The sequence below is a fragment of the Cetorhinus maximus genome, chromosome 8 (assembly GCF_964194155.1).
Source record: "Cetorhinus maximus chromosome 8, sCetMax3.hap1.1, whole genome shotgun sequence".
In the NCBI taxonomy this organism is placed as follows: Eukaryota; Metazoa; Chordata; class Chondrichthyes; order Lamniformes; family Cetorhinidae; genus Cetorhinus; species Cetorhinus maximus.
This window is the reverse complement of record NC_135886.1, coordinates 61,445,000-61,469,218: the sequence shown is the minus strand read 5'-3', so window position 1 is coordinate 61,469,218 and position 24,219 is coordinate 61,445,000. Positions and strand designations below refer to the sequence as shown.

At 45.7% G+C, this 24,219-nt stretch overlaps 2 protein-coding genes across 3 annotated transcripts in view; one reads left to right on the top strand and one right to left on the bottom strand.

Annotated features, from left to right (window-relative positions):
* The window catches only part of LOC144683667 (large ribosomal subunit protein eL42), a 29,338-nt gene extending 22,236 nt beyond the window's left edge, over window positions 1–7,102 (bottom strand). The window contains exons 1-2 of one of the 2 annotated variants that reach the window (XM_078546924.1): window positions 6,313–7,102; window positions 1,390–1,433 (exon numbers count right to left, since the gene is read on the bottom strand). In XM_078546924.1, the coding sequence (XP_078403050.1) occupies window positions 1,390–1,392 (3 nt within the window). In that variant the 5' untranslated portion in view covers window positions 1,393–1,433; window positions 6,313–7,102. Of the gene's footprint in view, window positions 1–1,389; window positions 1,441–6,312 lie in introns of those variants that run through there. The other variant, XM_078546923.1, reaches the window with a different exon arrangement.
* Window positions 2,153–24,219, top strand: part of btk (Bruton agammaglobulinemia tyrosine kinase) — a 183,525-nt gene continuing 161,458 nt past the window's right edge. The window contains exon 1 of the mRNA XM_078546919.1: window positions 2,153–2,232. The gene's annotated coding sequence lies outside the window, so the exon portion shown is untranslated. The remainder of the gene's footprint in view (window positions 2,233–24,219) is intronic.

The window sequence follows — 24,219 nt, the reverse complement described above, 5'->3', positions numbered from 1 at the left end:
ACAGTGTTGCAACCCCTCAGTAAGAAAAACAGAATGTGAATGCAATTTGCGAATGGAAAGCGGTTTCCAGTGGCGTTCCACAGGGCTCAACGTTGGGGCCCTTGCTGCTTGTATATATTAATGATTTGGACCTAAATATGGGTGGCAGGATTGGGAAATTTGCAGATCACACATATCACGCATATCATCCTGGAGACGACAGCTATCCTGTTCACTATCAACTACACAATTTCAGAATGCTGGAAATAGTCAGCAGGTCAGGCAGCATTCTGTGGAGAAAGAAACAGAGTTAATGTTCCAGTTCGATGACCTTTCATCAGAACTGGGAAAGGTTAGAGATGGTTTAACCACATACAGAGACTGAGAGAGGGAGGAAAGAAAACAAGAGAAGGTTTGAGTTAGGGTCGAAGGCAGGAGTGAGTAAATTATAGTCAAAAGGGGGTGGTAGTGAGATAAGTAAAAAAAAAATACAAAAGATGGATCTTGAGGGGGGAGGTAAATATAACAGCAGAATTAGAACCAACAGCTGCTGGGGGAAAAACTGGGTGTAGAATCTGAAATTGCTGAACTCAGTGTTGAACCTGTAAGGCAATAAAAGTGTTTAATTGAGAAATGAGGTGCTGTTCTTCGATCTTAAGTGGAGTTTCACTGTTACAATACAGGAAACTGAGCAGGAGGAACATTAAAACTACAAGTGGTGGGAGGATTAGTGTTTGGAGGATTAGGTTCATGCTTGCGAAATAAATGGAGGTGTTCCAATCACCCAATCTGCATTTGGTCTCCCTGCTGTTAGAGCGCTCTCTCTGGACTCCACTGCCTGTGTCAAACTGGAGCTTGTGCACACCTCCCTGGATTGGTTCTTGCCACTATGACCCTGAAGCAGTCCATGTCCAAATGCAGCAAGACCTGGACAATATTCAGGACTGGGCTGACAAGTGGCAAGTAACATTTGTGCCACACAAGTGCCAGGCAATGACCATCTCCAACAAGGGAGAATCTAACCATCGCCCCTTGACATTCAATGGCATTACCATTTATGAATCCCCCACTATCAACATCCTGGGGGGGGTTACCATTGACCAGAAACTGAACTGGACTAGCCATAAAAATACTCTGCAGTCAGAGGCTAGGAATCCTGCAGCGAGTAACTCGCCTCCTGACTCCCCAAAGCCTGTCCACCATCTACAAGGCACAAGTCAGGAGTGTGATGGAATACTCTCCACTTGCCTGGATGAGTGCAGCTCCAACAACACTCAAGAAGCTTGACACCATCCAGGACAAAGCAGCCCCGCTTGATTGGCACCCCAGCCACAAATATCCACTCCGTCCACCACCGATGCACACTCGCAGCAGTGCGTACCATATGCAAGATGCAATGCAATAACTCACCATGGCTCCTTCGATCGCACCTTCCAACCTGCGACCTCTACCATCTAGAAGGACAAGGACAGCAGTTAGGTAGAAACACCACCACCTGGAAGTTCCCCTCCAGGTAACTCACCATCCTGCCTTGGAAATATATCACCGTTCCTTCACTGAGGCTGGGTCAAAACCCTGGAACTCCCTTCCTAACTGCACTGTGGGTGTAACTACACCACATGGACTGTAGCCGCTTAGGAAGGCAGCTCGCCACCACCTTCTCAAGGGCAACTAGGGATGGGCAATAAATGCTGGCCCAGCCAGCGAAGCCCACATCCAATGAACGAATAAAAGAAAACTTAGAGGTAAGAGTGAGCCGTGGTTGGAACAATAGCTGCTGTTGCAATTCTAGATGCTCACCAATAGCTAGTGTTACAAGAGACTCAATGAACTGAAGAGATGTCAAGTATGACCCTTCATTCTAAACCCAGACTGGACATTTCTTATTAATCTTTGTGTTCTAAAGCTGCTTCTTAGAAAAGCTTCCACCATTTTGCCTGTTGTGATAACTTTCTGATTCAAAGGCGAGAGTGCTGTCTCTGAACTACAGCTTACACCTGCACAAAGATCATCTGTTGTGAATCCAAGCAGTCAGCTTGGAGACACTAGGTACAGAGTGACTGCAAACAGAAGGGGGCAGCAAGGGGATGTGTAATTACAAATTAATTTAAATAAAAACTGCCCTCTAATGGAAATGAGGAACTTATTTGGTAGTTCCTGGCACAGGGTGGAGCTAACACTTTCTCAGATAAATTAAAGTGACAGAGAGAACAGATAAACCGATCCTGGTGGCTATACATGGGCAGTTTGTAGGTAAGTAATAAGAAACAAGGATTCTTTCTGTATTTGAGTTCTGTGTAACAATCTGGGGATTGCATTTCAATCCAACTTGCATTTTCACAGTGTTGCAGGTAGGTGGTATTTTTGTGGGTCGGTTCCTTTTCCTGTTTAGTTTGGATTTGGGGAACTGCAGCATTGTAAATGTATTTGATAGGTATTTCTGCAAGCCAGATCTGCTGAGTGAATGATGGCAAGAGGAGTCTCTGTGTTTCTTCTGATCCCCTGGGTTCGCAATTTGCCCGTGCGAATATAGTGGGTCGAGTCTGCTACACTCTTCCCCCGTACTCTCCAGCCTCAACTCCCCTCACTATCTCACTATTAAGCTGCCTCTGTCTGCAATGCAACAAGGCTGTGTCTAACTTTATTGAAGGTGTGATTCTTTCAAAACCAACAGTAAATGTGCAAAAAAACCCAGAGGAGTATTTCAGCTTTTGCCACAGGCAAACACAGTTATTTACTGAGGAGAGCATGCCTTTAAAGCTGTAATTTCTCACTCATTTAAGTTACATTTCCATTGGAGTTTACCAGCATCTTTCAGATTGAAATTTAAACCTTGTTTTAAATACTAATATAAAACTTGTTGCAGTGGTCACACCAACAGTGAGAAACCTCTAAGTTCTAATACTGAGGAAACACTGCAGTGCAGAGGTGCCATCTTTCGGACCTGAGACTTTAAACTGAGGCCCTGTCTGCCCTCAGACATAAAAGATCCCAATGGTACTATTTCAGAAGAGCATGAAACAGGTGCAGTAATAGCCCCAATAGCCTTTCAAGATTCCGCTGTCAGGCAGAAAGATGACAGCTGAATTTATCCATCAACTCCAATTTCTTGCACCATTACCATTTCCCTTGATTCGCTTGAATTCTAAAGCCTATCGATCTCGGTCTTGAATATACTCATCGATTGAGTATTCAGAGCTCTCTAGAGAATTTCAAGGATTCTGAGTGAAAATATTGAACGATATTTGACCTGGCGTTCTCCTTGGTCTCCTGTCTGACATTTATCCCTCAATCAACATCACTAGAAAACTGACATGATCATTATGATATTGCTGTTTGTGAGATCTTACTGTCTGCTGTGCATTTTAAAATACTTAATTAGCTATGAAGCACTTTGGGACATCCTAAGATTGTGAAAGGTCATGATTTTCTTTTTCTAAATAATAGCAAATGAAGGCAGAAAGCCAGCTTACACTCTAGGCTGTGCTGGCTGGCCTGGGTCAGCCAGGAACATGAGCTATAGAGTTACACGATGGATTATAGAGCAAAGAAATCAGACAGAGATTGCTGTGAAGTGACACCAGCTGGAAATTGTAATCTTGTGAACATGGTTCAAGCACAGGAGCTGTGGGGGGGCTCCATTAAAGGTCAAAGATTGCCAGGAAATTCATTGCCTGGCTCACAGGAAAAATGGCCACCTGATATTAGAGGGAACTTGACATCCTGAGAACCCACACCCCATCAGCAGACAGCACCCGAGAACCCACACCCCATCAACAGACAGCACCCAAGAACCCACACCCCATCAATAGACAGCACCCGAGAACACACACCTCATCGATAGACAGCACCCGAGAACACACACCCCATCAATAGACAGCACCCAAGAACCCACACCCCATCAATAGACAGCACCCGAGAACACACACCCCATCAATAGACAGCACCCAAGAACCCACACCCCATCAATAGACAGCACCCAAGAACCCACACTCCATCAATAGACAGCACCCGAGAACACACACCCCATCAATAGACAACACCATGAACCCACACCCCATCAATAGACAGCACCCGAGAACACACACCCCATCAATAGACAACACCATGAACCCACACCCCATCAATAGACAGCACCCGAGAACACACACCCCATCAATAGACAGCACCCGAGAACCCACACCCCATTAATAGACAGCACCCGAGAACACACACCCCATCAATAGACAGCACCCGAGAACCCACACCCCATTAATAGACAGCACCCGAGAACCCAAACCCCATTAGTAGACAACACCATGAACCTACACCCCATCAATAGACAGAACCCGAGAACACACACCCCATCAATGGACAGCACCCGAGAACCCGCACCCCATTAATAGACAACACCATGAACCCACAACCCATCAATAGACGGCACCGTGAACCCACACCCCATCAATAGACAGCACGCGAGAACACAGAGCCCATCAATAGATTGCACCATGAACCCACACCCCATGAATAGACAGCACCATGAACCCACACCCCATCAATAGATAGAACCCGAAAACACACACCCCATCAATAGACAGCACCCGAGAACACACAGTCCATCAACAGACAGCACCATAAACCCACACCACGTCAACAGACAGCACCCGAGAACACACACCCTGTCAACAGACAGCACCCGAGAACCCACACCCCATCAACAGACAGCACCCGAGAACCCACACCCCATCAATAGACAGCACCCGAGAACACACACCCCATCAATAGACAGCATCCGAGAACACACACCCCATCAATAGACAGCACCCGAGAACACACAGTCCATCAATAGACAACACCATGAACCCACACCCCGTCAACAGATAGCACCCAAGAACACACACCCCGTCAACAGACAGCACCCGAGAACACACACCCCATCAACAGACAGCACCCGAGAACCCACACCCAATCAATAGACAGCACCCGAGAGCACACACCCCATCAATAGCCAGCATCCGAGAACACACACCCCATCAATAGACCGCACCTGAGAACACACACCCCATCAATAGACAACACCATGAACACACACCCCATCAATAGACAGCACCCGAGAACACACCCCATCACTAGATAGCACCATGAACCCACACCCCATCAATAGACAGCACCCGAGAACACACACCCCATCAACATACAGCACCCGAGAACACATCCCCCATCAATAGACAGCACCCAAGAACACACACCCCATTAATTGACAGCACCATGAACGCACACCCCATCAATAGACAGCACCCGAGAACACACACCCCATTAATGGACAGCAGCATGAACCCACACCCCATCAATAGACAGCACCCGAGAACACACACTCCATCAATAGACAGCACCCGAGATCCCACACCCCATCAATAGACAGCACCATGAACCCACACCCCAACAATAGACAGCACCCGAGAACACACACCCCATCAATAGACAGCACCCGAGAACACACCCCCCATCAATAGACAGCACCCAAGAACACACACCCCATTAATTGACAGCACCATGAACACACACCCCATCAATAGACAGCACCAGTGAACACACACCCCATCAATAGACAGCACCCGAGAACACACACACCCCACCAATAGATAGCACCCGAGAACACACACCCCATCAACAGACAGCACCCGAGGACACACACCCATCAATAGACAGCACCCCAGGACATACACCCCATGAATAGACAGCACCCAAGAACACATACCCCATCAATAGACAGCACCCAAGAACACACACCCCATCAATAGACAGCACCTGAGAACATATCCCCCATCAATAGACAGCACCCGAGAACACACACCCCATTAATAGACAGCATCATGAACCCACACCCATCAATAGACAGTGCCATGAACTCACACCCCATCAATAGACAGCACCCGAGAACTCACACCCCATCATTAGACAGCACCATGAACACACACCCCAACAATAGACAGCACCCGAGATCCCACACCCCATTAATCGTCAGCACCATGAACCCACACCCCATCAACAGTCAGCACTCGAAAACACACACCCCATCAATAGACAGCACCCGAGAACACATCCCCCATCAATAGACAGCACCCGAGAACACACACCCCATTAATAGACAGCACCATGAACCCACACCCATCAATAGACAGCGCCATGAACTCACACCCCATCAATAGACAGCACCCGAGAACCCATACCATCAATAGACAGCACCATGAACTCAACGCCTCAGAACACACTCTTTCCTTCATGCCTGATCGCGAATTTAATGGATAATTTCACTATGCAAGGCATTGCAGACAAGCCTAAATGTTTGCTCACCTTATACCCATTGTTTAGCATTTTCCACCAGGAGTCACACCATGTTCACCTTTATGGCAAAGGAGATGGAGTCAGTCGGGATGTCTTGCTACAGCTGCATTGATGAGACTGCACCTGTAAATTGAGTACAGTTTTGTCTCCTTACATAAGGAGATGTACTTGCATTGGAAACTGTTCAGAGAAGATTCACTCAGATGATTCCTGGGATGAAGGGGCTGTCTTATGAGGAAGGGTTGATCACGTTGGGCCTATACTCAGTTGTGTTTCGAGAAATGAGAGGTAAAAAAATTCTGAGGGTGCTTATCAGAGTAGATGCTGAGGTGATGTTTCTCCCTGTGGGAGAATCTGGAACTAGGGGGCATAGTTTAAAAATGTGGTGCCTCTCATTTAAGAAGAAAGTTCGAAAGAATTTCATCTCTCAGAGGGTCGTTAATCTTTGCAACTCTCTTCCACAGAGAGCAGTGGAGGCTGGGTCATTGAATATATTCAAGGCCGAGTTAGGTTTGTGATTGGCAAGGGAGTCAAGGATTATAGGTGTTAACCTGATCCCAAGCCGGTTGGTGAAGTCTGAAACTAGACAGGAGATATTTTTCTTGATAATAGTTTTATTCATAGACTGCAGCATTACATTTGTCTGATTCCTACCTCCTACTCCAGTGTGCCAGCAGTCTCTCTTTATAAGTATTCTAAGTACTTAGTTAAACAATGCCCTTCACTTATGCATCTTAACAGTGTAATTAACATAACATTAACAATGCAAACCTGAGTTAAGGCCGCAATCAGATCAGCCATGACCTTATTGAATCGTGGAGTAGTATTGATGGACTGAATGGCCTACCCCGATCCTATTTCTTAGGTTCTTATCTACTAAGCCTGGAAAACCAGAAAGGCTGATGTTGTTTCTCGAAATCAGCTGTTATAGTTATGAGGTTTATAAGATTATTATGTCTCAGGGCTGTATCTCTTATTTTAAAAGATTACTATGTACGGTAGGTGAAAGTGGTCATGTGACCTATGATGGCATCTGCCTAACAGTAAGCCTAGGTGGTTTAATTGTTAGAGATCAAAAGTTACTCAAATTGTTTTATTGAGAATGAGGTGTGAGGTATTTACACATGGGGACAATGACGGCTGTTCCCAAACCTACAATGGGTAGAGTCTGTATCTCCAAAAGTCACAGATGGGTGGTATTGATATCAAGTTATAAACAGTTTCTGGAACCTACTCCTTCACCTCTAAGATGAAAGGCAGTTGTGATCAAGGATAACGGATTAATATTCCTACTTATATATAAAGTTATTATGTTTCTCATGGAATGTTTCTCATTTCCATGGAGAAGTGGATAGGGGAAGCCATTTTGAGATCAGGTTACAGGCTTTCCTATAAGTGCATAAATATCACAGACAAGAAGGGATTGCAGCCAACTAAGAAGTAGAGAGCAAGAATAGATACAATTAACCAGGCCTGCACCTGTAAGCAGAGAAAATTATGATTCTTATTGTTCACCACCTAGAACGTGGGTGAGAGCTTGCACTCAATTTGAAGACTGATTTGTCAGGAGTTAAAAGAGGCTGGAAGATTTATCTGGAGCTAGAGGATGAAATCTACAGTGTAATGATCACAGTGAGAGACAGTTCTGGGATTGGAAATTACCTGGCTGGCAAAGCAGAAAGGAAGCAACCTACTGGGAGCTATGAGTAACTGTGAACTGTTTGCTATGAGGCATGCTATTCTGGTGAGAGTGATAACAAGGAACTGTTTATTTCTATAGTTTAAAGTCGCCCACTCAAGAAAATGATGTTTAGTCAATAGTGTTTTTAGTCAAAGTAAAGCTTTTTAAAATGTGAAACCCTGACATGACATAATTTCAGCGATAAACTGGAAGTTTGAATTTCTCTTTGGAAGTTATTGGTTACTATGGAGGTTCTAACACAGCTCACACTTTCCAAACCTGAAAACAGAAGAAAAGAAGTAAAATAATTTTTCAGGGATTTTTTGAGGATTTTGGTAGAAAATGAATCAGCCAATTTGGGCATACAAACACCCATAAATAGCAATGCAATTAAGACCAGATAATCAGTTTTTTGTAATGTTGATTGAGGGACAAATATTGATCAGGACACTGGGGATTAGTCTCCTGCTATCCTTTGAAATAGTGTCATGGAATCTTTTACATCCACCTGAGCAGGAAAATGGATCCATGATTTAACTCCGAAGGGCAACATCTTGGACAGTGTAGCACTCCCTCAGTGTTGGAGTGGAGTGTCAGCCTGGATTTGTGTGCTTAAGTCTCTGGAGTCAGACTTGAACAACAGCCTTGTGATTCGACTCTGAGATGAGAATGGTCCTCCTCCTCCTCCCAAGCCCAGCCCACCTCCTCCCTTCATTGGCTCTGCTGATTCACAGGATCTAATGCTCATTTCAGGTATGGTCATTGCACAATGATTTTTTTGGTCTTCCTTTATTTTTTCACGGGATGTGGGCATCACTGGTAAAGCCTGCATTTGTTGCCCATCCCTAACTGCCCCTAAACTGAATGTTTCACAGGGCAGTTAAGAGTCAACCATATTGCTGTGGGTCTGTAGTCACATGTAGGCCAGACCAGGTAAGGACAGCAGATTTCCTTCCCTAAAGGAAAGTGAACTGGATGAGTTTTATTTTTTAAACAACAATCAATGATAGTTTCATGGTCACCATTACTGAGACTAGCTTTCAATTCCAGATTTGTTAATTGAATTTAAATTCGACCAGCTGCGATAGGATTTGAATCCATGTCCCCAGGGTATTAGCCTGGCCCTTTGGAGTACTAGTCCAGTGATATTACCATTATGCCACCATCTCCCCATCTCTTTACGGCAGGCATTGCACTTGGAGTTTCATAGTGACCTTCTTGCCCACCATGTTGGAGTCTGAGGGTGGAAATTTCCTGGCGGGTTTGAAGGTGGGACCAGTCAGAGGTCCGATGTCTTTCCGCATCTGAAGGAGGCAGGTCAACACCAGCAGAGGTTACCTGCTTGCCAATGAATAATTTACTGCTCATTTGTTGGCTGAGTAAGTTTGCCACCAGGATCTTCCCAATGGCAGACCTGCCCTCCCCCGGTCCCCCGAATCCAAGGCCAAACCTGGCAGGTTCCAGGAGGTGGCTTGCCTCTGGCTAGCCTTGGGGGAGCCTGCGATGCCTACTGTTGACCTGCTCCTACCTCCTAATGGAGCCACACCCTTCATCGGGTCAGAGCTGCAGTCACAGACCAGCCTGCACTGGGGTGGCCAAGCAGCTGTGGTCGGAGTTTAGTTTTAAATAATTTAAACCTTTTCAGAGGGCTCTTCAGAGATGGAGGTGACCTCATGCTTGCCATCCCAGTTGAATATGTTACTTTTCGTATGTTCATATGTTCTTATCCTGCAGCAGCAGCATCTAGCTCTGCCAGTGGGACTGCTGTCCTTTCAAGGCTGTGGGCTCTCCAAATGGGCCTGCATCCTCAAGAACCCACCCGCCCTTCTTAAATGGATCATGCACCCGGAGGAGCCTGCCCAGAAAATCACACTGCCAGGCACATTGCTGTCAGATTCAGTGTAGGGATGCGGAAATGATCCTGCTTCATGAACCCTTTTTAAATGGGATAAGATTCCATCCTTAGGTAACTGCTTAGCACCCTAAGAGCAAGCACGGCTGCGGCTAAATTTCTAGGCCGAAAATTTGAAGAGAGGTAATCACACTGAAAGTGCAGTTGCATATGAACTTGTAACTTAAGGTGCACCTGGTGATTACCTCATCAGCCAGCACTGACAACCTCTCAGTTTGGTTAGCAGAAAACAGAAAAGTATTAATAATGTTTCAGGGCCTGTGAACATTTATAGAATTCCCCACTGTGAGGTTTTTGTTTTAGTTTTGTCATGACCAAAAAAAGACTTGCATATATATAGAACTTTTCAAGCCCTCAATGTCCCAGCATCCTTTATAGCCAATGAAGTATTTCTGAATATACACATTCAAAATGTTGAAATGTTTTGATAGATTAAATAAGGAGAAGATGTTTCCACTGACAGCAGGATCAGTAACCAAAGGACTCAGAGGACTGAATATTCTGGGGTGGGAGGGTACGGGCAGCTCATCCTCCTTGAAGCAAAGTCAGCATGGAACCTACCCACTCCAACCTGGCACACCCCACAGCCACAAAGTGCTGCGGACGGGCTTAACAGGGCCAGTATGGGACCTCTGCCCATCATTGGCGAGGAAGTCCAGCCCTCGAGAGCTGCCAGCCAATTGGATTGGCCAGCAGCTCCATCAGTCCTGGCAGCGCCAAGAACGCATTAGTGGGCACTGCTGGAGCTGCAACGGGGAACAAGAAGAAGAAGCAATGGATCCCGAAAACAGGTGCAGGTTAAGAAGTGGGGGAGTGGTGGGTTTAAGGCAGCAGGTGAGTAGGAAGAAAGTGGAGAGGGGGGGGTGCAGTTACCATAATCTGCAAAAGGCACCCCCTTTCCTCCCCACCCTTTGAAGAAGTTATTTTAAGAATCGGACCGCCCACTCTCACCCGACTGCCCACACCAAACATTTAATGGCATGGGCAGCGTAATATCAGATCAATTGGCTTGATGACAAGTCTAATTGACCCTTATTATCTATTTAAATATGGTGGTTGGGCTGCTGATTTTGGCACCTGCCCACAACACCCTCCCCACCATATTATGGGGGTGAGCTCAGGTATAGGTATGAAGGTGCTGGGATAGGCATCTGCCCTATTTTATGTGCCCTGCCTGCTGAAAACACACCCAGCAGGGGCATGTAAAATGCAGCTAGGAGTTAAAATCATTGACAAAAAAACCCAAAAGGGAATTAAGGAGAAGTTCTTTTACACAGCAAATTGTTGTGATCTGGAATGCACTGCATGAAAGGGTGGAAACAGACTCAATAATAACTTTCCAAAGAGAATTGGATAAATAATTGAAAGGGAAAAAGAAATTGCAGGGCTGTGAGGAAAGAGCAGAAGAGTGGGATTATTTGGCAGAATGGGCCAAATGGCCTCATTCTATCCTGTAAGATTCTATAACGTGTAGTCTCTGTTGTAATATCGGAAATGCAGCTGACAATTTGCATACAGCACGCACCCACAAACAGCAATGTGGTAAATAACCAGATCATCTGTTTTTGGTGATGGTGGTTGAGGAATAAGTATTGACCAAGGATCCGAGGGATAACTCCCCTGCTCTTTGAATGAAGAAGTTTTAGACAGAGGCTTGCTTTACTGTCTCATCTGACAGACAGCACTTCTGACAGTGCAGCACTGCTCTGAAGTTTTGAGTGGGTCTTGAACCCATGGCCTTTAGGGTAGAGAGATAAGAACACAACAACGGAACCATGAAATGGAGCAATTCTTCACTTTCTGCAAATGGCTGTAATCAGGGAGCAGGAGAGGCTAAGGGGGAAGTTACTCAAATCCTCTGAAGATTGCAGTCGGCCCTGCACCAAAATAAAAGTGCAGATGTTACAATGTCCTCTAACTTTTATGGTGCAGATAAAAGCTTTGCCAGCTGTGGCTCAGTTGGTAGCACTCTCGTTTCTGAGTCATAAGGTTCTCTGTTAAATTCCCACTCCAGGACTTGAGCGCATAATGAAGGCTGAGACTTCTTACTAAGGGAGTGTTGCACTGTTGAAGGTGTCGCCCGGATGAACCATTAAACCGATGCCCCCTCAGCCTGCTTGAGTGGGCGTAAAGGATCCCAGGGCACTATTTTGAAGAAGGCAGGAGAGTTATCCCTAGTGTCCTGCCCAATATTTAAACTGTGTCTCCTTTCTACACATGATGGCCACTGATACCCGACTGCTCATGCACTCTGGTCTACACATGTACAGAAATCCAATGACGTATTGAATGGGACAGTAGTTTGGCATTGGTAATGGAGTCGTGGTCTGCAAAGAGAAGACAGTCGGTTAGCAATTGTCCTCAGGCTGTTAAGCCTTTCTATCATAAAACAGTGATACTTTCTCAGCAGGATTAGAAAAGGGAGGTACAAATACAAGAAAAATAGATCAGTAAGTAAAGGGAGTGGGGAAGCTCGGGTGTGATCCCCCACACGGACACAACCTCCTCCCCCCTGCCTTTTCTGGGAAAGCTCCCCCTAGAGGTCTGGGCTGTGTGCTGGGCGGGGAGGCCTGGTAAAGCTTGCGCTGTTAATGTTGCTGCTGGAGGGAAGAGCGTGGTCAGGAACTCATACACAGTCAAAGAAATCCACACTTTCCCGACCATAACCCCGCCCCATGCGCCTAAACCTTGCCCACCCAGAGTAAAACACTAGAACTATGCATGCACGACGTTGGTAACAAATGCAGCCCAATATTTATCCCTCAGTCAACATTACAAAATGATCAGATTATCTGGTGATTATCATCTTGCTGTTTGCTGCATACAAATTACTACCGCATTTCCTACATAATAATGCTAACTCGTGCTGGAGTTAAAAGGTTTGTCCTTTATCAGCTAATGAACAAAGTCAGATGAGCCTTGAAACTTTCAGTTGAAGCTGAACTCCTTAAGGAATCGGACAGAGTTTACAAATTCACATTGGAGGATCTACCCACTCACTGCGCCCCCACCACCCCCTCCTTCCATTTTATAATTCTGTACTGCAAAAGCAGGTGATTGTGAAAAGAAAGACTTACATTTGTATAGCACCTTCCACAACACCTGACATTTCAACGCACTTTACAGCCAATGAAGCATATAGTCACTGTTGTAATGTAAGAAGGATGTTATTGGATGGCTGCCTTGTTATATACATTGTACACAATTTAACTTTAAGTTGACTTCTTTGGAAAGGGAAATCAGTGTGGCATATAGCAGCACAAAAACAGGAGGAGGCCATTCAACCCCTTGGGCTTATTATGCTGGAACAGCAGGAGGCCATTCAGCTCCTTGGGCCTATTACACAGGAACAGGAGGAGGCCATTCAGCCCCTTGGGACTATTACACAGGAACAGGAGGAGGCCATTCAGCCCCTCAGATCTATTACACAGGAACAAGAGGAGGCCATTCAGCCCCTCGGATCTATTACACAGGAACAGGAGGAGGCCATTCAGCCCCTCGGATCTATTACACAGGAACAGGAGGAGGCCATTCAGCCCCTCGGATCTATTACACAGGAACAGGAGGAGGCCATTCAGCCCCTCGGATCTATTACACAGAAACAGGAGGAGGCCATTCAGCTGCAAACATGTTCCTCCATTCTGTCAGATCATAGCTGATCAGTATCTCAACCCCATTAACTCCAGTATGCTTCATATCCCTTGATACCCTAAACCCAACAAAACATCTATCCATCTCAGTTGTGAAAGATTTGGGTGTGGGGTGGGAGATGTAGTATAAAGGGTTAATAGCTATTATGCTAATAGGTAATGTACATCATCAGTAATGTCAGATCGCATGTCACTGGAGCTCAGAGAGAGATGCTTCTGGAAGGAGCCTCGTGCTTATCTATCCCTGCGCATAGGTGTAAATAGTTAATAAATGTTTGGAAGCTCCTGGAGGCCTTTTTCCCAGTGGTCTCTGTCAAACACACACTGGGTGCATTTCTGATGTTACCTAACCAATTTTACCCCCAGCTCATAGCCTTTTGGGGGAGAGAGTTCCAGATTTCCACTCCCCTTTGTGTGAAAGAGTGTTTCCTGGTTTCATTCCTGAATGGTCTAGCTCTAATTTTATGATGATGACCCCTTGTTTTGGATTTCCCCCACCAGAGGAAGTAGTTTCTCTCTAACACTCCCTGGAAGATGACAGGGTAGATAAAGCTAAGAAAGCATCTGGGATATTTGGCACTACGAGTAGGGGCACTGAATACGAAAACAAGAAGGCCATGTCAAACATTGTTAAATCACTGGTTAGGCTTTAGATGGAGCACTGTGTCAAATTCTGGGCAGCACAGTTTCGGAAGGTTGCCAAGTCCTTGGAGACGGTACAGATGAGGTTTACCTGGGATGAGGAGTTGAGTTATATGCGAAATTTGCATTGTTCTCCTTGAGGCAGGGAAACGGAGAAGTAACTGAGGCAATCAATCTATGCTGGGTTTCATAGTGCAGTTAGGAAGAAACTATCTCCTTTGGCCAGAATGGCGGGGTCCGGAAGTCACTGATTTAAAATAATTTGGCAAAAGAAATAGAGGGGGGATGGGGGGAAGTCCTTCACATACAGTGGGTGTTAAGATCTGGTACACGTTACTCGAAACAATAGAATTAGATTCCACAGGGGTACTTCAAAAGACAAATAGACACATACTTGAGAAGAACTAATTTGCAGGGTTATGGGAAAAACATTGGGGTGCTGGAGTAAATTGGACAGCTCTCTCGAAGAGCTAGCAAAGGAATAATGAGGCAAATGGCATTCTTCTGTGCTGTAAAATTCTGTTAGTCCACCGGATCTATTCCTTTAATCATTTTGAATACCTCCATCAGATCACCCCTTAATCTTATAAACTCAGTGGAATACAAGCCAAATTTATGCAACCTGGCCTCATAATTTAACCTTCTAAGCCCTGATATTATTCTGGTGAATCTGCATTGCACACTCTTCAAGGCCAATATATCCCTCCTGAGGTGCACAGAACCCAAAACTAAACACAGTTACTCCAGACGGGGTCTGACTAAGGACACTGACCTATTAATGCCCGCTTGTACATTGCCATGCCAAATTTGAAAGGCTTGCCCAATATATGTCTTGACCACTTAGCTGAGTACGAGTGAAGGGATAGGAAACGTGGCTGAATGGTATTCTCGAGCAAGAGAACTTTGCTGCTGGGTCTACCATGGGAAAAATTGCAGACAGTCTTATCATCCAATCAGAAAATGAAGAGTCGATTTGCTTTCCAATTGGTTTGGAAAGGCCATGCGCCATGACGATGGTCTTGTTAGGTAACAAATGACAGGCATGCGGGGGAGGGACAAATGGAGGCAGGATGTGAGGTTAGCTCAGGAAAATGTCCACTGGAGTTATAAAGCTTGCAAGTGATAAACTGGTAAAAGGTGAGGTGAGCATGTGCAGCTCCTCCTATTCTCTGTAGCCTTGGCATTGGCCTGAATTATGGCATGATCATGTCTGAAAGGACGATCGCTATTGCCAACTGTTTGGCCAATCACAATAAGTGCCTGAACTCTACACATGGCCTACACACAGGGATGCCTAACCTACAGCCAGAGGGGGCTACGTGTGACAGCTGGTAATCGAACTCCAGAAATTTCTGTCCTTTTTGGTGTTTGCATCTCGTATTTTTCACCAAATTGCCCTGGAACCTCTGGAAAGGCTCGTTTTCAGTCTCATTATTGAATGGATCCTCAATTAGTGTCAGGAACTTCAGAATTGCCAAGGAAGCCACCATCAATATCTAATGAGGAGGCACCGAAGGAAATTGGATTGTTAACGCTGAGAATCAGAGGTGACATTTTGGTGCCACTTTGGAAATAAACGGTCTAAGAAGGAAAAGGAAAAAGTGACTGGAAACCACCTTAAAAACCCTTCAAAAGAAGGAACTTGCATTTTACAGCACCGCCCACAATCTCAGAACACCCCAAAGTGCTTAGCAGGTCTGGCAGCATCTGTGGAGAGAGAAACAGAGTTAATAAAGCTCTGAAGAAGCGTTATACGGACTTGAAATCTTAACTCTCTTTCTCTCTCTCCACAGAAGCCTCAAGACCTGCTGAGATTTTCCAGCATTTTTTGTTTTTATTTCAGGTTTCCAGCATCCACTGTATTTTGCTTTCATCCCAAAATGCTTTACAGCCAATGAAGTACTTTTCTGAATTTACTGTTCTAATGTAGGAAACAGCAAGATCCCACACACAGCATTGTGATAATGACCAGATAATCTGTTTTGAGTGATGCTGGTCGCGGGGATAAATATAGGTCAAGACACTGGGGAGAACCCCTCTGGCTTTTCTTCCGACGGTATCATGGGATCTTTACATGCACTTTACATGAGGCATCATCTGAAAGACGATACATCTGACAGTGCAGCACTCCCTCGGTACTGCACTGGGAGTATCAGCCTAGACTATGTGCAAAAGTCTCTGGAGTGGGACTTGAACCCAGGACCTTCAGATTCAGACTGGGGAGTGTTAGAGCCACAGTGAACAACGTTCTCAGCCTTTCTGGAATTTTCCACACCTCTCACTGGCGGGAGATTCATTATCACCTCTGGCTAATGTTGCTCCTTCCCCATCAAGCAGTCGGAGCAGGAAATGCTTCTCGCCCTCCACCCCTGCAAACAATGGCCTGGTGCTCTCCCTGTGGCCTTCCCCAATGGCACAGATTCCTGTTCTGCCTTTTGAAGGAGCTGGAACAGACCACTCTAGGGACCATTGTGTCTGAGAGTTCAGCCTGAAAACCAAACAGTGCCCAGGGTTTTTTTTTCTAGAATGAAACCCACAGTTTACCAGAAATCCAGCAGTCAATGTGTTAAACTGTGGGGAAAGGAAGCTGTGCATTTTTTGATGCAGTTATTTCCTCTTCAGCTGTTTCTGCTCTGTGCAAATTCAGCCTGGTTGCTGTTTACAATTAAAGGATCATAGACTAGAAAATTTTACGCTTAAGGAATATAGGGTACAAACTATAGAAGTCTTGTGGCACAGTGGGTAGTGTCCCTACCACCACTTCAGGACTTGATGGCCATGGAAAGTGGGTTCATAACGTGGCCAGACAGGCTAGTTATCAGCTTGTAAATCCTTCCAATGTGCCTGATGGCAGGCGGTAAGAGTGGGAGAGTTTCCTGGTCAGCCATACTGCAGAATGCAAAGGCAAACCACTGCAGTACTTTGCCAATCATAAACATGGACCAATCCAATGGAAGTCCATGGTCGCCAACGCCCTCTTCAGGTGTGGTACCTGAAGGAGGTAGAGAGTACAAACTATGCACTAAAGGGTATTGACTATAGCCCTGTATGTTTAAGTGATCATTCACTAAAGATGCACCTTGGGCCTTTCATAAGAGTGAAAGTTGCCGTTTGTACTACAGCATTGTTTTGAGAGTAAAACCAGATAGAACAACATAGGAGCAGGAGTAGGCCATATGGCCCTTTGAGCCTGCTCCACCATTCAATAAGATCATGGCTGACCTGGCCATGGTCTCAGCTCCACTCTCCTGCCTGACTCTATCTACCCTAGACTCTCTTTCCTAACAAAAATCTGTCTAACTCTGCCTTGAATAAATTCAAAGATCAAGTCTCCACTACTTTCTCGGGAAGAGAATTCCACACACCAATGACCATTTGGGAGCATTAATCTTCAGAAAGATGAGGGTCAGGTGGGAATTGAGATCTACTACCTGAGGAGAGTGTGAGGGCTGAGTCAACATTAATGTAGAATGGGCAGGGGAGGCAGAGATAGTTGTGGATCTGCTGAGAGGAGAAAGATTTAAGGGATTGGGGTGAGGGAAGGCAATATGAAACGAGCCTCTCATTGAACATGGCAGGCTGATTCTTCTGATCATTGACACTTTACATATTAATCAAATTAATTTGGGGCAGAAATTTGACAATGGTTACTGATCATCAATGATTCCCCATAGACCTTTCCTTCCATTTTGCAATCACAGATTATTGTGATGGCCTCAAGAGATTCCCTCCATTGTTTAACCAGAGATAGAGTAGAGAAAGGTGGGACCAGCTGGGCTAAAGCTTCACTTCCTCTTCCTTTAAGAAGAATAAGCACTGAGAAAGATTACGGGGGACATGTGAATATAGCATTAGAGAAAATAAATAAATGATGCACTTAACATGACTTTCCTGTCCGTCACACTTCAGTTGTCATGCCTGATCTGCAGCAAACAGATAAAGCCCCCCCAGCAATCTGAAATAACAACGGAACCAGAATGTCTAAATAGGTTGAAGCCACAGATTCTCAGGATGACTGTGAGCGATGAAATGATGGAAGAAACTAAAATGGATGAGACCAAGCTGCTTCTCTGAGCTTGTGCTGTTGGTGCTGACCTTCCCCCACTGGAAATGAATACTTCTCTGACCATCATTTACAACAGGAAAGGGGCAATTATATAGACGCCTAGGGGACAGCTCTGGGGGGGCAGGGGTTGTATTGACCACCCACCCCTAGAGGACAGCTCTGGGAGGGGTGATTGCATAGGCCACCCTGTCCCTATGGGAGAGCTCCTATAGGGGTGTTTGTATAGGTCACCCATCCGTAGGGGACAGCTCCTATAGAGATGATTGTATAGACCACCCGCCCCCTGGGGGACAGCTCTGGGATGGGTGATTGTATAGACCACCCTGCTCCCCCCACATCCCCCCCACCCCTGACAGGGGACAGTCTGGAGGGCTGGGGGGAAGAAAGTCAGCTACAGGTTGGGCTGGTAGCCATTGGAGTTGAGAAGAATGAGAGGTAATCTTATTGAAACACATAAACATATAAGATCCTGGGAGGACTTCACCAAGTGGATGCTGAGAGGATGATTCCCCTGGTGGGAGAAACTAGAACTAGATGACACTATTTAAAAATAAGGGTTCTCCCATTTAAGATGGAGATGAGATGAAATTTTTTCTCTCAAAAGGGTCATTCATCTTCCCCAGGAGGCTGGGTCATTGAATATTTTTAAGGCAGAGTTAGATAAACGCTTGACTAACAAGAGAGTCAAAGGGTATAGGGCGTAGACAGGAAAGTAGAGTTGAGACCACAATCAGATCAGCCATGATCTTATCATATAGCAGAGCAGGCTCAAGGGGCTGATTGGCCTACTCCTGTTCCAATTCATGTGTACATACTCATGTATGTATGCACTGTTATAGGCCCGCGAAGCCTGTCTCTATGGCAATGTTTGCAGCCTGTGGGGCCTTCTGACTACTGTCTAGAAACAGCCAGAAGAACTTCAGCTCCACCTCCCTTTCTGCAAAAGGAAGAACTTGCCCCCTATGTCGCACTGACAGGTGGCACCCACATGTGCAATGGACACTCGAGCAAATGGCATTGGAACACAAAGAAGAAAGATGTGTTGTGCCCCTTTCACCTGGAATGACCCTGTTTGGGCCTGGCGTGTGCAATGACAGCAGTGGGATCTGTCGGCTGTATATCACAAACGATATATAATAAAAAAAAGTTTAAATTTAAATTTAATTAATCTCATCTGATTTGTTTCCATTGATTAACTATTATGGTTGAAGCATCCCAAGAAATCCCCAGACAGTGGGAAACAGCAGAGAGTACCTAATTTACACAGCAAGGTAGTTTTCCCTAACTCTGTGAAATGAAATGATGAATTATATTGAAGTTTTATAAGAAGAAGGAAAGGTTTACATTTCTATAGCACCTTTCACAACTTCAAGATGTCCCAAAATTCTTCACAGCCAAGGAAGAAGTTTTGAAGAGTAGTCACTGTTGTAATATAGGAAATGTGGCAGCCAATTTATGCACAGCAAGATCCCACACAGCAATGTGATCATGACCAGATGATACGTTTTAATGATGTTGTTCAGGGTATAAATATTGACCAGGAAACTGGGGTAAACTCCCATGTTCTACTCCAATAATGCCAAGGGATTTTTTACATCCAGCCAAGAGGTGGAAGTGGCCTCAGTTTAATGCCCCATCCAAATGACAGCACTGCTTCAGTACTCAGATCTCAGTTTAGATTATCTACTTAAGACCAGGAGTGGAACTTGAACACATAACCTTCTGAGTGAGAGGAAGTAAATCAGTAAAGTACAAGTTACAGGAGGTTATAATGCAAGTGGCCAGCCGACTTGTTGAATCTGGTATCCACTCTATCACCCAGGTGCAAGGTCACTGAGATTCAAAGTGGAAGAGGTCCTGAGATGAAGCACAGGTTGGTCCATCTAGTTAGGTGGATAGTACTTTCGGAGAGCAGGCAGAGGATAATGGGCCGAATGGCCCCCTCCTGTCTGTAAGATTTGACTCATTGAATTACTGGGCCACAAATTTGAATTCACTCTCTATCTACACTGTTAATAATGTAGAGATTAGTTTTCCTCAGTGTCACAGTCATTGCTGCTTTGCTGACTGTGAATTTTTATAAATATGTTAGAAAGACTAGCAGAAATTTTTTTAAGCTGGGTGCCTCCTAAATGTCTAAACATCGCTGTCAGAAGGTCAGTACAGGCACAGTACATAGCACACTCAGAGGATCAGTACTGAGAGCGCGCTCCACACTTAAAGGGGCATAATGAGCAAGCATTGCATAGTCAGATGTGCAGCACTGAGGGAGCACTGAACAGTCAGAAATGCAGTGCCGAAAGACTGCTGCACTGTCAGAGGTGCAGTACTGAAAGAATGCTGCACTGTCAGAGGTGCAGTACTGAAAAAATGCTGCACTGTCAGAGGTGCAGTACTGAAAGAATGCTGCACTGTCAGAGGTGCAGTACTGAAAGAATGCTGCACTATCAGAGGTGCAGTACTGAAAGAATGTGCCACTGTATGAGGTGCAGTACTGAAAGAATGTGACGCAGTCAGAGGTGCAGTACTAAAAGAAACTTTCACTGTCAGAGGCGCAGTACTGAAAGAGTGATGCACTGTCAGAGGCGCAATACTGAAAGGGGGCTGCACTGTCAGAGATGCAGCACTGAACGTGTGTTGCACTGTCAGAGATGCAGTACTGAAAGAGTGCTGCACTGTCAGAGACGCAGCACTGAACGTGTGTTGCACTGTCAGAGACGCAGCACTGAAGGTGGACTGCATTTTTAGAGGTGCAGTTCTGAAAGAATGCTGCAGTGTCAGATGTGCAGCTCCGAAAGAAAGCTGCACTGTCAGAGATGCAGTACTGAAAGAGGGCTGCACTGTTAAAGAGATTAGAATCAACACCCAAGAAAACCACAGCAACACAGATAGCAGATAAATGGTGTGATTATTTTCACATCACAGGGAACTGAAGGGAACCCATCTTGTAAGCAATAAACATGCATGGTGATGTGCCAGAAAACAGTTTAAAGGAACCAAATCAATCTGAACTTGGATTAATTTCACATTTGGGTGACCCTTCAAACACAGCAATTGTTTGTCTGTCTATCTTTCTCTCTCTCACACACATACACATGCCCTCTTTCTCTCCTTCTTTCCTACCCCCTCTCTTTCCCTATATCTCCTTCTCGCCATGTGTTTGCTTTTTCTATCTTCCTTTTTAACTTTTCCTCTTTGTGTCTCATTCTTTTTTCTCTCTTTTGTTATTCTGCTTTCTTTCTGTCTTTCTGTCTCTCTATTTTTGTTCTCTCTTCCTTTCTCCCAATTGTTTTTCAAGCTTGTCTGATTGGAATGGATCAGTTGCAGTGATTGGGGTTAAGGTGAATTTTCTGCAGCGATGTAGACTGGTAAGTGGGAAGTTTCAAGCCTGTCCCTACGCTCTGGTGAGTCAGACTGCAGGTGCACTTGTAAACAGCTGAGAGGCAGTTAGGTCCTTTGTGAGGTCAAGAGGAAGTAAATCAGGAAGGTCTGCAGCAGAACTCTAAATGATTTTACAGAGATGAATAAAAAGAGGAAGCAGCTCTTGCACATGAGAAAGGGTGGAATCACAATGTCTGTGACTTTGAAAATTCACTAGGGTATTGGAAACCGGCTCCAGTGAGATGAGCAGCATTGTAAAGCCAGCAGGATGCACTTGGGTTCTGAATGCAATTGTGACCCTATCGCATTCTGCAAAGAAAGAGACAGCCCTGCATTTTTATAGCACCCTTCATTACCTCCCAAAGCACTTTACAACCAGTCAGCACTTTTAAAGAGTTCTCACTCTTGTAATGGAGGAAGTGTAGCAGCCAATTTTTGCAAAGCATGATCCTACAAATGCAATGTGATAACGACCAGATAACTGATTTAGTGATGTTGGCTGAGGGATAAGTATTGGCTAGGTTGCTTCTGGCAGCCTTCTGTCTCAGACGATGATGGTTTATGCTGTGATGGTCAACTCTGTGTTAAACATTGCCTGGTGTGACTCAGGAGCCCCACTCTGACATGGCAGTCTCTGCCACATTTGTTGCCGGGGAAGACAATGGGCTGAGAAGATGCCTGATTCGCTGGCCTCTGTTTTCTCCGGGCCCACTTCTAGGCCAGCCGAGCTTTTTGTTTCTGCTCACCTCCTCCAATGCCGTTCCAAACAGTTAGCCTTCAGCTACTGCTCCCTAGTTGTCAGCGTCAATGCCCACCATCTTCATATCTCAACTACGGGCATCCATGTACCAGAGGTATGGACACCCAGGAGGTCATAACCCAGTGGTCAGTTCACCTTTCAGGGTCACTGTTTGAAAATAAGGGGTTGCCCATTTAAAACGGAGATGAGGTGAAATTTTTTCACTCAAAGGGTTGTGAGTCTTTGGAACTCTCTTCCTGAAAAGGCGGTGGAAGCAGAGTCTTTGAATATTTTTAAGGCCTAGGTGGATAGATTCTTGGTAAGCAAAGGGGTGATAGGTTATAGGGGGTATGTGGGATGCAGATTTGAGGTTACTATCATATCAGCCATGATTTTATTAAATGGTAGAGCAGGCTCGAGGGGCCGAATGGCCTACTCCTGCTCCTTGTTTGTATGTTCGTATGTTGTTGGGTATCTGGCCATCATCCATCTGATGAGCATGGCCAGCCAGTGCAGACATCATTGACTTAGCAATGAGTGTATGCTGATGGAATTAACACGCTCCAGGACCTCTGTGTTGGTGACCTTGTCCTGCCAAGGGATGGCGAGGATACGTCTGAGACAGCAATGGTGGAAAGTATTCAGCCTTTCTCTTGCCTAGCAGATGTTGCCCAGGTCTCACCACTGGAGAGGAGCTCACTGAGGATGCTAACTTGGTGGACTCACAGTTTGCCCAGGATACCAGGGATAACTCCCTGCTCTTTTTAAAATTGTGCCATGGGATACTTTACATCCACCTGAGAAGGCAGAACAGGCCTTGACTTAACGTCTCATCTGAAAGGCGGCACCTACAACATTGCAACACTCCCTCATTACTGCATTTGCATGTTAATATAGATCAGGTGCTAACGTTTCTGGAGTGGGACTTGAACCCATAACACCCTGACCAGTGGGGAGACAGAGTGCCCCCAGTGAGCCAGTGCTTACATCTGTTGGTATTTCATGGGGCTGTTGGGTGGGTCAGACATTTACGTTCCTTTGCCGGTGGCTTTGTAGACTGGTGGCAGTAAAATTCTTTGGATAGTTTTCCCACTGGGCTTTCACCTGTCCCAACCTCTCCACAATTTTACGCTGGGACTGGCGAGGCCCCCACCCTTGCCCCAATTGACGTGCTTAATTGGCTAGTTCATAAGCATTTAAGGGCTGTTTCCCACCTAGCTTCAATATTTAGACTGATGGGAGGAATTCAGGAGCAGAGGGAAGCCCAAAAAGTGACCCTGCTCAGGCCTCTGGTTGGAAAGAGGGGAGCGCTTCCATCAACGACCTCATCTCAATATCGGGTGCCCCCCCAAAAGGTCTGGCCACCGGGGGTGCTTCCTCTCCCCACCCCCCCCTCACTGGCCCCACCACCAACACCCCTACCCCACTCTGCTCAATCCCCCAGGCCTTCCCTCCCAACCCTGAGACTGCCAAAACCTAACTGGTGCTAGACTCCCTGGACTTAGGCTCCGGGGACTGCTTGCTTCTGACGCTGCTGGGATTAAAGAGCTGCCACCCAATCAGATTGTGAAGGGTGGAAGTCTTGCCTCCAGCCAACTAACACTCATTGGAGTATGAAATGGCTGCGGGGCAGGCAGTATCGTCGGGGATGTGTTTACTGCCGACTCCTCGGATGGCGGGAAGGGAAGCTCCGCCATTTGAAATATCATGGCATTTGTAGTGATACAGATGATTTAAAAAGGTCTGGGTTTGAGTCAGCTCCATGCTGTTAGCTGATCTTAGCTGGGCTGAGCCATTCTGCAGCAAGAAGGAAAGGCAACATGACAACCAAGCACCAACCACTAC